Source organism: Apium graveolens, chromosome 5 (genome assembly GCF_009905375.1).
Source record: "Apium graveolens cultivar Ventura chromosome 5, ASM990537v1, whole genome shotgun sequence".
Taxonomy (NCBI): Eukaryota; Viridiplantae; Streptophyta; class Magnoliopsida; order Apiales; family Apiaceae; genus Apium; species Apium graveolens.
The window spans coordinates 212,112,499-212,125,445 of NC_133651.1; the positions used below are offsets into that span (position 1 = coordinate 212,112,499).

A 12,947-nucleotide genomic window follows, 5' to 3' on the forward strand; every position below is an offset into this window, starting at 1 on the left:
ATTAATTTATATTGTTCAGTTAATACTTCTTTTAAGTCTTTTATTTGAATTTTCTAAATTAGTTTCTTTAATAAATTTTTCTCGTTTTATTAAAAGATTTTCTTCTTCCAGTCTTCTAATTTTTTCATCTCTCTCTTCCAACATTGTTCGTAACCTAGCTATAATATCTAATTTTTCATTTATTATTTGCATACTTATTTTACAACTTTCAATATGTTGATTTATATCTTTATTAAAAGTAAATTTTTTATCTGCTATCATTTTAATACTTTCTAACTTATAATCTTTCATAAATCAAATATTTATTTATTTTATTTATATAAATATATTAACTGTCTATATAGATTTTTCTTACACATTTGTTTTGTTTCTTTATTTTCTACTATAAAATATATTAATAGATTTGCTATTATTTTAGACTTATAACTTTTATTATTATCTCTTAGTATTTTTGCTAGAGGTCTCATTTAATTTTTATATTTTAATATTGATATTTTGTTTTTTTTACTATTCATAATTACTATTTAATTTTCACTATTCATCGGTTACTATTCATTGGTTACTATTCATTCCGAAAATTTGAACTTTACTACTATTTGCTACAATAATTTACTGTTCATCTTCTCGGCCTATTTTCTAGCTCTGATACCAGATTTATCGGGGATCGTTTTCTATATCTGATAACCCTAAAGAGGGAAGTCACACAGATATATAAATTAAATACAAATTTGTTCTTAATATTTCTGTTGATGAATGTTTCTTCCGTTTAATCAAGTTGATACGGTAAACGAGAAATTGAGACAACTCCATTCCGCAAACAGAGGTTGATATACTGATTGAAAATACAAAGGTTTACTATTTTTTTAATCTTAAATATAAAAATAAAAAATTTGATTGAAAATTATATCTGTATCCGGATATTATCCGTATCCAGATAGTATCAGTCGCATCTAGGGCTGTCAATGGATCGGATCTGGATCGGATCAGCCTTGATCCATATCCTGATCCATTTAATTTTACCGGATCCGGATCGGATTTTTGTCGGATTTTTTATAACCTGATCCATATCCGTTAGGATCATGGATCACGGACCGGAGCTCCGATCCATTAATATTTTTAAAAAAATGAAATGCGAACACAATTTCTTACATTACATCCAAGCACAGTGAATAAAAATAATAACTACTCCTATGTTTAAAATTTTGTTTCAGAAAAAATTAAAAGATCAAGGTGGACTTTCAACTCTTTCTCAGACCCTGGAATGGAGTCTCCCATGCATAATAGCCACACGTGAGGCATGTACATGCTTTTTATTATACTGAAGAAAGGGTCTCTGTATACATGTTTTATTAGTGTAGCATTTCTCTAATTTATGGACCTTGACACTCCAGAGACCTTCTCTGTGCTTCACACATTTATGTAATGGTCCTCACTGTTAGTCGACCACTAAACACGCGCTAGACATCACACACATTAGAATTATCAAGAGTGCTCCATAAAATGTTAACAAAAGATAATATATAAATATATTATATATTTTATATATAATTTCTTATATATATGTAAATATATATATATATATATATATTTCTGAAATATAATAAATTATCCGGATCGGATCATTAACGGATCGGATCGGCCTAAATCCATATCCGGTACTTATCGGATCGGATCGTTACCGGATCGGATTTTTTTCGGATCGGATTTTTTTTAAGTGATCCATATCCGCTGGATTGGATCGGACCGGATTTCCGATCCATTGACAGCCCTAGTCGCATCCGTATTTAGATATTATTCTTTAAAAATTCTCGAATTTGAATATGAATACAAATACAAATTTTTTGATTTGAATTCGGATACAGAGACACCCCTAAATTAAGCCGACCCGAAATTGCCATCCTAGTCTGAACTGACAAATATGTCCGGCAGGTAGATAGCTGGAGTGTGCTTGGAATGGTGGTGAAAATCACATGTGCTTACCTTTCACAAAAAATATTTGTTCATAACATGAAGTCACTAAACTCAGTTGTTGCAACTAAGTCCTCTGAACATTGCACTATCAATCGAATTAATGTGAGGGTTAATTGTGAAGCTGCTATTTTCGGGGGAGATGCATACTGGATTGCATGGGAAACCATTACCTTCATTATTAATTTTCAGAATATTTATATTCAGTTTGTTAAGCAATCCGAAAACAAAACGGCTAATTATTTAACTCTATTTGTTTTTCAATCTGGTTGCATGATTAGTTGGAGGTTTGTCCCGATTGAATTTCTTTCAAGTTATTAATGAAATCAGATTTAAATTTGACAAAAAAAAAACTATTACAGTGTAAGTAAAAATACGGATTTCTATTTAGAAAAAATATAAATGTAATAAAAATTCTTTCTGGCTTATCGCCCAAGTCTTGACACCCTAGTACGACTATACAGTAATATGAGGGAGAGAGAGAGAGACTTGAAGGAAAGAATGGGGGTGTTTTGGTAGACAGTGAGAAGATGGAGAGAACTGAGGGCAGTGCAGCCTGGTGCTGGGTACTACACGTACTGGTTTCAGGTATGGTGGAGGCCTGCTGGCTTCCTAGCAGCCTGTGCCATTATTTATCGGAAGACCGAGGCCCGGCGCCAGGACCTGAAGAGGGATATCAGGCACTATCTCCACCCTGAAGAGTTAGAGAAGTAGCTCTATCTCATTCTCTACTATACCACTACTAAATAAGATAACTCCTAGGCCCTACCTACTATATCATATAAATACCGACTATTAGTACTGTACTATATACGTGTATTTGGATAGTATATTTACTCAATAATTTACTGATGATAATGGTGATAGTAATTGTAACTAGAGAATGAATTAACTTGAGCAGTGATTTTGGTGTCTGGATGAAACTTGATCTTAAGAGAAATGGATTTTACTGTTTAGCTGTTTAGTCATTGCAGCATTATGGCCTCTTCTTTTGGTTTCTGTGCTCTGATTATGATTTTTACAAAATTGGTTCTCACTGAAAAGATTTCACATACGGATATTTCTTTCTTTTGTTAAACAGCACATATATGTTTGTATTGTGTTACTAATCGTATTCAAATTTCAAAGCAGTAACTTGTAACGTTATATAGTCGAATCATATAAAAAAAATGAGACTTTAAACAATGTCAAACTTTCCAGAAACTCCAGTTTCTGAGTTCCTGGATATGTTTTTTCTTTTATTTAATGACCCACAAGGAAAACCCAAGGGGAGGAACATACAGAGAATTAGACAGACAGCAGACAAGTCTCTAAGACCAGGATAAACCACTGAAAACTACAAGAACCAACAGCCTTTATTTTACTAGGGTTGCTGCTGCTGCTACTACTACTTAAGCAAGATCAAACAAAGGCCTGTTGGAACTGCTGCTGAGAAGACAACCATCATCTACATTTAGTCAACATCATGAAGAGGGGGTTCTCCTGCAAAAAGATTAACCGTGTTGCCTTGGAATGCATCCTCTTGCACCTGACCAACACCCATCTGAGGCTCTTTCTTTTCAACATCTAGCACAACAACGTTCGGGGCTTCTTCCTGACTCAAACCCTGCACGACAATGTGATCAGCAAGTCCCACACCTACATTGAGATTGACAGTATCCATACGAGATCTGAACCCTCAAATCTCATTAATAGCGGATAGAAAGTAACAACAATTTACAGCTGATATATAGAAACATAAACATTCACAACACTTCAACGTTCAAACTGCCTCTGGACTAAAAAGTTTTTATTTTTGCCCACATGATCCTAACAACATCATTGACTAGAGCCAGTGACCTTTCATTAACAAGCTCATCATCAATTATTCCAAGCTTCCTACCTCCTGTCAAGTCATAAAACAATCCAGCCCCGTGGTTTTTCTAGATTAAGTATAGATGCTTTACATAAAGTGCATTTCATGCATCACAAATCCGGACAATTTCTCTGGAATGAATGGTCAAGTATTTGGCCTGTCGCCATCCACTATACCCACCCAATGGCTGATGAACAATGACTCCGGCATTAGGAAGAGACAGCCTCTTCTCACCCTTTTGCAACAGCAGCTAAGAGGAGCTAACCCATTGATGCAGATTGCACTTGGTCTAAGCATATTGTGATTTGAGATCAAATTTTCTGCACCGTAAATATATTGCAAGACTTCTAAAATAAAAGTAGAATTTGCTTTATTTATAGTGATTCTTTATGGATGCAATCCTCTTTATAAGATTTGACATGCTTGTTTGTATAGCACATGCATTTATCATATAATTTAAACTAACGATCCTGCTTTTGAGCAGAATCTATTTTTTTATACCTGATGAAGAACAAGCTCTTCAAAGCTGTCGCTTGATACTTTTGGTTTAATTTTCATGATCAGAATATCCAATTACTGTATCCTCTTACACTTCAGGATGATCTGAGAATGGCATTAGTTGTTTCAGGAGAAAAGTACATTCAGAAAAGAAAGCAACACATACAGAAATAAGACATGTTCAAACTTCAAAGATTCTGAGCTCCTCATATGGTTAATATAGTTAACACGTTTACCTTGACTAAGCACCATGTAGTTCAGTCAGATAATTAGTTGATAGCAGCATCAATCATTGCAGAAGCTGTCAAGGCTCAAGACTCGGTACAGAACCTTATGTTAGGAATTACATGTTTACACTTGCTTTAATATGCACTCATCAATTTGTATGGCATGACTACCTTGACGGTCTCCGTCTTTCGATTACAATGTTTAGCTTCTGTTCTCTTATCAAATCGAGCTCAAGCCGGGAACTTTTAAGGCATTTCTCATATCCATCACTCCCCTCACTGTCTCTGAATCCGTATACCTACCAACATCAACAAATATGTTTGACAGAAGCACATAATCACCAGCATACCCACTCTCCATCTCCATAATCCTTCTTGTTACTCTCTCTCCCATCTCAGCATTGCCATAAAGGCTACAAGCACCAAGCAGAGTTCTCCAAATAACAACACTAATCATATTAGTTGGAATGTTCATAGCCATATTCTCTGCTTCGTCAAGCCTCCCTGCTCTTCCTAGCATGTCAACGAGGCATCCATAGTGCTTAATATCCGGCACTATGCCCCATTCATAGACCATCTTTTTAAAAAAATGGAGCCCTTCATTAACTAAACCCCCATGACTACAAGCATTAATAATACACAAGAATGTTACACGATTAGGCTGAAAACCCAAATTCTGCATTTTATTAAAATTTTCAACAGCTTCTTTTACCATCCCATACGTTGAAAAACAAGAGATAATCGATGTCCAAGAGACCACATTCTTCCGCTCCTCAGAGATACACTCAAAAGCTTTAGAAGCACCCTCAACATTACCACATTTTGCATACACAGCTATAAGCGAATTGGAAACTCTAATATCTGACACACTAAAACCACTTTTTTCCGTGTAAGCGTGAAAACACCGGCAAAGTTCAAGGCACCGTTTATTCCAAACAGAAGGAAAAACCACTAGCATAGTTAGCTCACTCGGCATAATCCCCTCATTCACCATCCTTTTAAACAAACCCAAAGCTTCGTCAGCTCGGTTCATTCTGGTATACCCATCAATAATCCCAGTCCAAGAAACCACATTCTTATCCGGCATCGAATCAAACAGTTCCCTAGCCATACTAACATCACCCCATTTAAGAAACCCAGTAATCATAACATTCCAACTCACACAATTTCTCTGCGGCATTTCATCAAACACCTTATGCGCATCACCCCAACACCCACAATCAACATACATATTCATCAACGCAGTTTGCACGTAAACATGAATCCCAAACCCAGACTTGGTAATGACACAATGTAGCTGTGACCCACTTCTAGAATCTTGCAAATTTGCTGATGATTTGATGATAAAAGAGAACGCAAAGCTATCGAAACAGAAGGGTTTTCGACGATGAAGGTGTTTAAAAAATGAGAGTGCTTGTTGAGGAGAGTCGCTGAGTGCGTAGTGGCGAAGAAGAGTGTTGATTAACTTGTGTGAATGTGACTTTTTAGTGATTGTTTGAGCGTGGATTTGTTGAATGACTCTGTGATCGTAGTGATTGAGTAGTAAAGATATCAAGTAGTTGCAGTAGGGTTTGTGTTGTTTCGGCGTTCTCATGATTATGAGAATAAACCAGCGCTCAAGATTTTTAAACTGGTACTATTAAAGTACAAAAAAAACATTCATTTTTAAAAATCCGGAACAAGGATTACGTTTTGATGAATAATTTATTTTGTGTCATCGATTCATACTGGAAAATAATAAATCCATATTTTGCTGCCATTTGTTTTTCTCATTTTGGAAACAATTCCTCTTACTCACTCTCTGAGTAATGCAGGAGCCAGTCCAAGACACAAAAACTTTGGTTCACACGTATCAGAAATGCATATCAAATCACCCTGGACAACTTCAGAAGTTCTGTTGGTCATATGTTGGTTGTCTAAATATAAATGGACCCCCCTACAGTTACATTAATAGGACCAATTGAATTTTTTCATTGTGTCACATCACTCATGACATGCCAGGAAAGTTTAGCACATAACTTGAGGAAACATCAATATTCGCGGTTACATCAGTAGTTTGAACTCGTAGATTAGCAGATAATATAACAGCGATCGAGCACATGTAAACACAAGATTTACAAATCAGTCGCCATCAGTAACCTGTGTATATTTTCGACGATCCACTCTCCAAGTTCGGGAAAACATATGCTGAAGACAAAAAACTAATTTATTGTATTGGAATAATATCTAGTCTGGCATAGTAGCTCATGCAAGTTCAGGTTAGTACAGTATTTCTATCAAATAGACAAGCTTAATTTATGGAACTTGCAGGGATGAACTTGGTCAAAGATGGAGAAAAGATGCTAAACAGGAAGATACAAAGTATGATGATATCATGAAATGCTTGTTTTAATAAAATTCTATGATATGAGCCACCACAAATTCTTGAGTTGAATTGCAGAAAAATCTTTGCACTGCTCCAAGTTTCTCCTAAATGAACTGACCCCAAGCAAGAATGAGTCGGACACCACCAATGACCTGTAATCATTGCAGCAGAATCAGATTAGTAGGTAGCAGAATTCAGAAGAAAGATCATGAATATTAGATGTGCTCAACAAAACCTAATCTGTATTTCCAAACACTGGCCAACTTAAAAGGAAATATGTTGATCTACATAACCATTGGGCTCATATTAAAAAACAATGGTAAGAGGTCTAACTGTTTCAAAACCATTAACATAATAAAATGATAATCTGACAACTCCTTCGAGTATGTCAATCAGTCCAGCCATCCTGTTTTTTCCAAATATTTTTGCTGCACTTTCGTAATCAGTTATAGATTACTGTAGTCATACAAGGACCACTTTGATAAATAGAGTTAAAAATAAGAATTTTCAAAATCTTGTATTATTCAATAAATTTGCCAGAATATGTGTCAACAGGTAAAACCAAAGTAAATTTAACTAAGATTTTAAGAAGTTGACACGGAAGGCTATTCAATATTTTATTTCACGTATGCTTAGACACCTTACATGTCCACTTTTGTTTTCATGATAATGCACAGTGTTCCCTACCTTTCTAATGAAATGGTCAGTAAAAACCCCAATGATTTCAGCCAACAATTAATACATAGCACATGAGAATGGAAAGAAGGCTGTCGACAAAAACAAAGAAAGTTCGGTTAGGACTTGAAAAATAAGCATGCATAGAAATTCTTCAACCTATAGCCCGCCTTAAGAAGCAACTAGATATTGATGTCGAGTTACTTTCTATATTCTGAATCTCTGATTCTAAATGACTTATTTCCAGATGGTTTACCATCTTCACATCCCACTTAAAATATCAATCTCCCTTTAAAAGTTTATGAATCATGTTTACTATGTGATCCATGTGCAATCACATAATGCAGCATAATGTTACATTGCAAACGTGAACCATTGGGGACTAGCATTACTATTGCAGACTGAATTCGTACTCTGGCTGATACTTTTTATTTGCTTGCCCACATGTCAATTAACAAACTTTAGCAACTAGAAGTAGCCTACGGATAAACATGTTCATGCAGATAATTGGCGTCACATTTTCCTGCTACTTACGAGCTATGCTTGTTTGTGTGGGAGCCAGATTTATGAAATCTACCGACTGTCTAACCCATGTTATGCAGTAAATGTAGACCACATAATGCAGGATGATGTTCACAAAGCAAATGTAGACCATTTGGGACTAGCATTCCTATGGCACTAACCCATTCCATTCTAGCACTATAGCATTACAGAGTTCGTACTCTGCCTGGTACTATTTATTTGCTTGCCCACATGTCAATTAACAAACTTTAGCAACTAGGTCTAAAAGTAGCCTACAGACAAATATGCTGCATGAACATAATTGGCTTCGCATTTGTCCTGCTACTAATGAGCTATTCTTGATCGTGTGGGTGCCAGATTTACATCATGACAATTCTAAAAAATCGGTTCTTACTTGCACCTAGACTTGTGATGGTGACAATGAAAGTACTGTAGCAATTAGCAACTCAACTTCCTAATAATCGCTCTCAAGTAAAGCTATAAAACCTACTTATAAGTTATAACCTACATAGTCTTGTCCATTCAAATTCTTAAAGATACATGCAATGCTACCTCATATACATGATTTACAGAATATTAACTACAAAAATGTTAATGCACTTTGCATAAGTACAGACAAAGAACTCAATTACATTATCCATCACTCAAAGCTAATTATGAAGCATGGAATAAGTGGTCAAGATCCAAGAAGACATAAAAAATTAAAACACTTCAAAAATGCAGGTACTGAGATTACGAAACATAAAGATGGAGAGTTTTTTCATTCTTGCCTTTGGACTAAGTTGATGTTTTATCCTTGCCTTCAGTCCTAACAGCATCGGTGACTAGAGACAGCGGCCTCTCATCTACGACTTCATCAATTATCCCAAATTCTTTTGCCTCTTGTGGAGTCATAAAATAGTCTCGGTCCATGTTTTTCTGAATTACGTCAATAGCTTGTCCTGTATGCTTTACATACAGTGCATTTAGTGCATCCCAAATCCGGACGATTTCTTTGGTGTGAATGGTTATGTCTTTAGCCTGTCCACTATACCCACCCGATGGCTGATGAATCATAACTCTAGCATTAGGAAGAGACCTCCTCTCACCCTTTGCACCGGCAGCTAAGAGAAGGGAACCCATTGATGCAGCTTGACCTATGCATATTGTACTGATTGGAGAACGAATATACTGCATTGTATCGTATATTGCAAGACCTACAAAACAAAAATTAAAATGAAAATTATGGAAAGCACGGAGTTCATGTTGCATCATACAGGGAAATAATAAAACTAAAAAGCCTCATCAGTATTTAGACTATTAATCTCAAAAATTAAGTATTTGTATTAGGTAATGACAGATTGTCAATTCGCATTAATGCATAGAAAATACATACAGGTATGCTCTAAAGTTAAATGTAGTAGCTTCCCCAAACCATTCCGCAGGCATTTTCATTCTAAACATAACCTTCATAAGTGTTTATTAATGAAACCAGATTTTCATGATAGTTCAGGACGTGAGAACCCCGCTTCCCCCCTAAAACCCCTAAAAAATAATATGGCGGCTTCTGACCAATGAAGAAGTGTTTACTGTTTACTGTTTACAATCTACACAACTTAAGCACGATATCAATCTCACGTAGTCTAACACACAACAAACATCACATTCTTCCTGAATTTCAGCATAGCTGGCAATATAAAGTTCCAATCATATTTTGATGTCAAATATTAATGCTATGCTAAGTTTATCCAATACTCTTCATTTGACTAATTCACTACATTCCGCAAGCTAAAACTAATAAAGCTCTCCTTCCCATATACCGAAAAAACTTTTAATCAAACATTTAAACTAAAAACAACAATAATCAATTTTATTTCTATAAAAAAACATGAAACATAATGGCCTAATTAAATCAAAATGAACAAACAACAATTAAAAATTTCCAAAACTAAAAGAAAAATGTGAATAATTTATTAGGACCTGCGGTAACGGCGCCACCAGGAGAGTTGATGTACATATGAATAGGCTTGGAAGGATTTTCAGATTCAAGGAAGAGAAGCTGCGCAACAACAACATGAGAAGTGTTATCAGAGATAGGCCCATTTATGTAAACTATTCGTTCTTTCAGGAGACGAGAGAAGATGTCGTAAGCTCTTTCTCCTCGAGAAGAGTGTTCAATCACCATCGGTATGTAACATCTCCGGTGATTCAAGGTGAGTGAGTGGCCGCCTGTGGTTGTTTTTCCGGTTCCGGGGTTGAGGTGGCGTAAAGTGCGGGAAATGAGGCTTCGCATGACTGGGAGAGAGTAGATATGGAAACAATGATTTTTGTTAGGGTTTTGTGTTGGTGCTTGAATAAATTGAATTTCAACTTTTGTTTTTTTATCTGGTCGAATCGAGTTCAGCAATTTTGACTGAAATTTATGTTTTTATTCGATTTTTGTATTCTGGGTTAGTTTGACTGTTGGAGTTGTGGATATATTTTTAAATTTATGGGGTGTTTTATATCAAATTTCGGGCTTGTTAATAAGCGATATTAGAGTTTTAGATTATCGAGCTCATACAAACTATTTAATTATTATATTCTCATTTGAAATTTAACATATTTTATTTCGAATAGGAATGACAAGAATTTTTTATAATAATAATAATAATAATCCAAAATGTATATCTATCATTAATAGTTAACTTTTTAAATCAATTAAATAAATTCAAATCGATTCAAAAACACCAAGTTCAATTCATCGTTGTAAAAATTTTGTACTGCTACATTTTGTAGTATTCTATTTGTTCCCTTGCCAAAATATGTAAAATTCTATCATATGGGATCAGAACCATAATATGAAAATCAATTAGTACAACTTAGGTACAACTAACGAAATAGAATCTATTTTTGAGCCAAACAAGAACAGTATAACCAGATTACAGTTATAATGAAGTCGTGATAGCTAACATTGGAACTAAAAGTATTCTCGCTAAACACCAGTAGCATCCAAGTCGAAAGTTGTATTTATTGCAGCCTTCTAAAAAAGAGATGTTCCCTTCCCCTTCTTGTCACCACCGATCTTAAAATGCTTGAATCCCTGCAATAATGCAGTACATGTATGAAAAGAGATATAATTATCACTAAGAAAACAGATACAGTTGTTTCAAGTTGGACAGCACACTTTGATTGGGTGCTGAGATACGTGCTTGCAACCTTGACACTGTAGCCTCAACACAATCTTTTTAGTGGTCTTGGCGGAGCAAAGTAGCAACATTTTATAAAATATAGAGTTGACAGGATTGGCCAAGTAACAAACAGATCACATACACCACAAAATGTAACTTTCTAAATCGTGCACCTTAAATTTAAAAAATCAGTATTCAGTTACCAGAATTATACATGTCAGGCCAATGAAAGAATGCACAAGACCGATAGTTACCTTCTTGTGGAAAACGGGCTTTGTTTGACCACCATAACCAGATTGTTTCCTATCATAACGACGCTTTCCCTGGGCAGCTAAAGAATCTTTGCCCTTTTTATATTATGTCACCTTGTGTAAGGTGTGGTTACGGCACTCCTTAGAATTGCAGTAAGTCTTCTTTGTCTTTGGGACATTCACCTGTAAGAGGGAGAACCTGAATACAAAATTTCCAACTGTAAGTATTAGATTACATGTATCCGGACGGACGTTTGTTTCCTACAGCTTAAAAGTATAATATAGGACGTTGTCTGGGCCCAAGAGCCATAGTGAGTTGCTGTTTCCATTTTTTTTCGTAGTTGATACTGGAAAAACCCAGCCAGATGATGTCTGCTGGTTGGTAGTATGGAGACTCTTAGTACCTGCTTACCCGAATGGGGGCGCTGGTTCAAGAACAATCCATTTTTTCTTGCTCTCCCTTAGCAGCGGGAAAGGAGCTATCTATCTGCCTGGCTTTGGTAGATATGTCACAAGTTCTTAACAACATATCTGTTAGAATTAGCAGCTTTTGTAGAAGATGCTTTATCAAATCATATCTTTCATTAACAATGTAACACAAATCAATGAAAAACAATCACTCTTATTGGAATCATACTACTATCTACTGATTACAATCTGCAACACACTACATACAAATTTGTACTCTCATTTTCACTCACTAACTAAGCAAGTAGCAAATAGCTGCTTTTATAGAGTACTGTAGAGGCTGCTAGTTGAGTTGGTATGATGCAGTTAGTTGTAACAAACTTTGCTGAGTTGGCACTTAGTGACATCATGTGTGTTGTCACTTGAATTATGATTCTCCTGATACTGCATATTCGTAACATGCCCCCTCAAACGAGGGTGACATTGTGTCGTCCCGAGTTTGGCCAGAAGTTCTGTGAACTGAACAGAAGGCAATACTTTTGTAAAAACATCTGCCAGCTGATGAGTTGTTGGAACATAGGAAAGCTGAATCAATCCTTCCAGTACTTTATCACGAGTAAAATGCACATCGATCTCGATATGCTTTGTACGCTCGTGATGCACAGGATTTTTCGCAATATGGATGGAGCTCTGGTTATCACAATGTAATGTGACAGGTTTGAGACACAGCATACCCAACTCTGCTAATAATCTGACTAACCAAGTAATTTCTGAAGCAGCATTGGACATAGCACGATATTCTGCTTCTGCTGAGCTTTTAGACACAATTCCTTGCTTCTTTGATTTCCAACTTATTGGTGATTTCCCAAGAAGCATGACATATCCTGAAATAGATCGTCGTGTGTCTTTGCAAGCACCCCAATTTGAATCAGTGAAAGCTTGTAAAGTTAGATGGTCAGCTCCTTGTAGCAGAATGCCTTGTCCTGCAGTTGAAGCTACATAATGAAGAGTATGCATTAAAGCTTTAAA

The 12,947-nt window shown here is 35.8% G+C and overlaps 2 protein-coding genes across 5 annotated transcripts; both read right to left on the reverse strand.

Moving 5' to 3' along the window:
* Positions 1–3,052: 3,052 nt before the first annotated feature.
* On the reverse strand, positions 3,053–6,375 carry LOC141724781 (pentatricopeptide repeat-containing protein At1g09220, mitochondrial). 3 transcript variants are annotated; one of them, XM_074527048.1, is made up of 3 exons: positions 4,558–6,375; positions 4,325–4,426; positions 3,053–3,574 (listed from the first exon to the last, which is right to left on the reverse strand). In XM_074527048.1, the coding sequence occupies exon 1, from the start codon at positions 6,140–6,142 to the stop codon at positions 4,769–4,771; it is 1,374 nt and encodes a 457-aa protein (XP_074383149.1). In that variant the 5' UTR covers positions 6,143–6,375; the 3' UTR covers positions 3,053–3,574; positions 4,325–4,426; positions 4,558–4,768. The 3 variants fall into 3 exon arrangements, with proteins under 3 accessions (XP_074383149.1, XP_074383147.1, XP_074383148.1); XM_074527046.1 differs by having other exon boundaries at positions 3,056–4,143; XM_074527047.1 differs by having other exon boundaries at positions 3,057–4,112.
* A 361-nt stretch (positions 6,376–6,736) lies between these two features.
* On the reverse strand, positions 6,737–10,489 carry LOC141724782 (ATP-dependent Clp protease proteolytic subunit 2, mitochondrial-like). Of its 2 annotated transcripts, XR_012576898.1 has the most exons (4): positions 10,070–10,489; positions 8,881–9,306; positions 7,601–7,680; positions 6,737–7,065 (listed from the first exon to the last, which is right to left on the reverse strand). XR_012576898.1 is itself a non-coding variant. In XM_074527049.1 (3 exons), exons 1-2 carry the CDS (start codon positions 10,380–10,382, stop codon positions 8,888–8,890), a joined length of 732 nt encoding a protein of 243 aa, XP_074383150.1. In that variant the 5' UTR covers positions 10,383–10,485; the 3' UTR covers positions 6,737–7,065; positions 8,881–8,887. The 2 variants fall into 2 exon arrangements, 1 of the variants encoding a protein (XP_074383150.1); XM_074527049.1 differs by lacking the exon at positions 7,601–7,680 and having other exon boundaries at positions 10,070–10,485.
* Between the last annotated feature and the right edge of the window lie 2,458 nt (positions 10,490–12,947).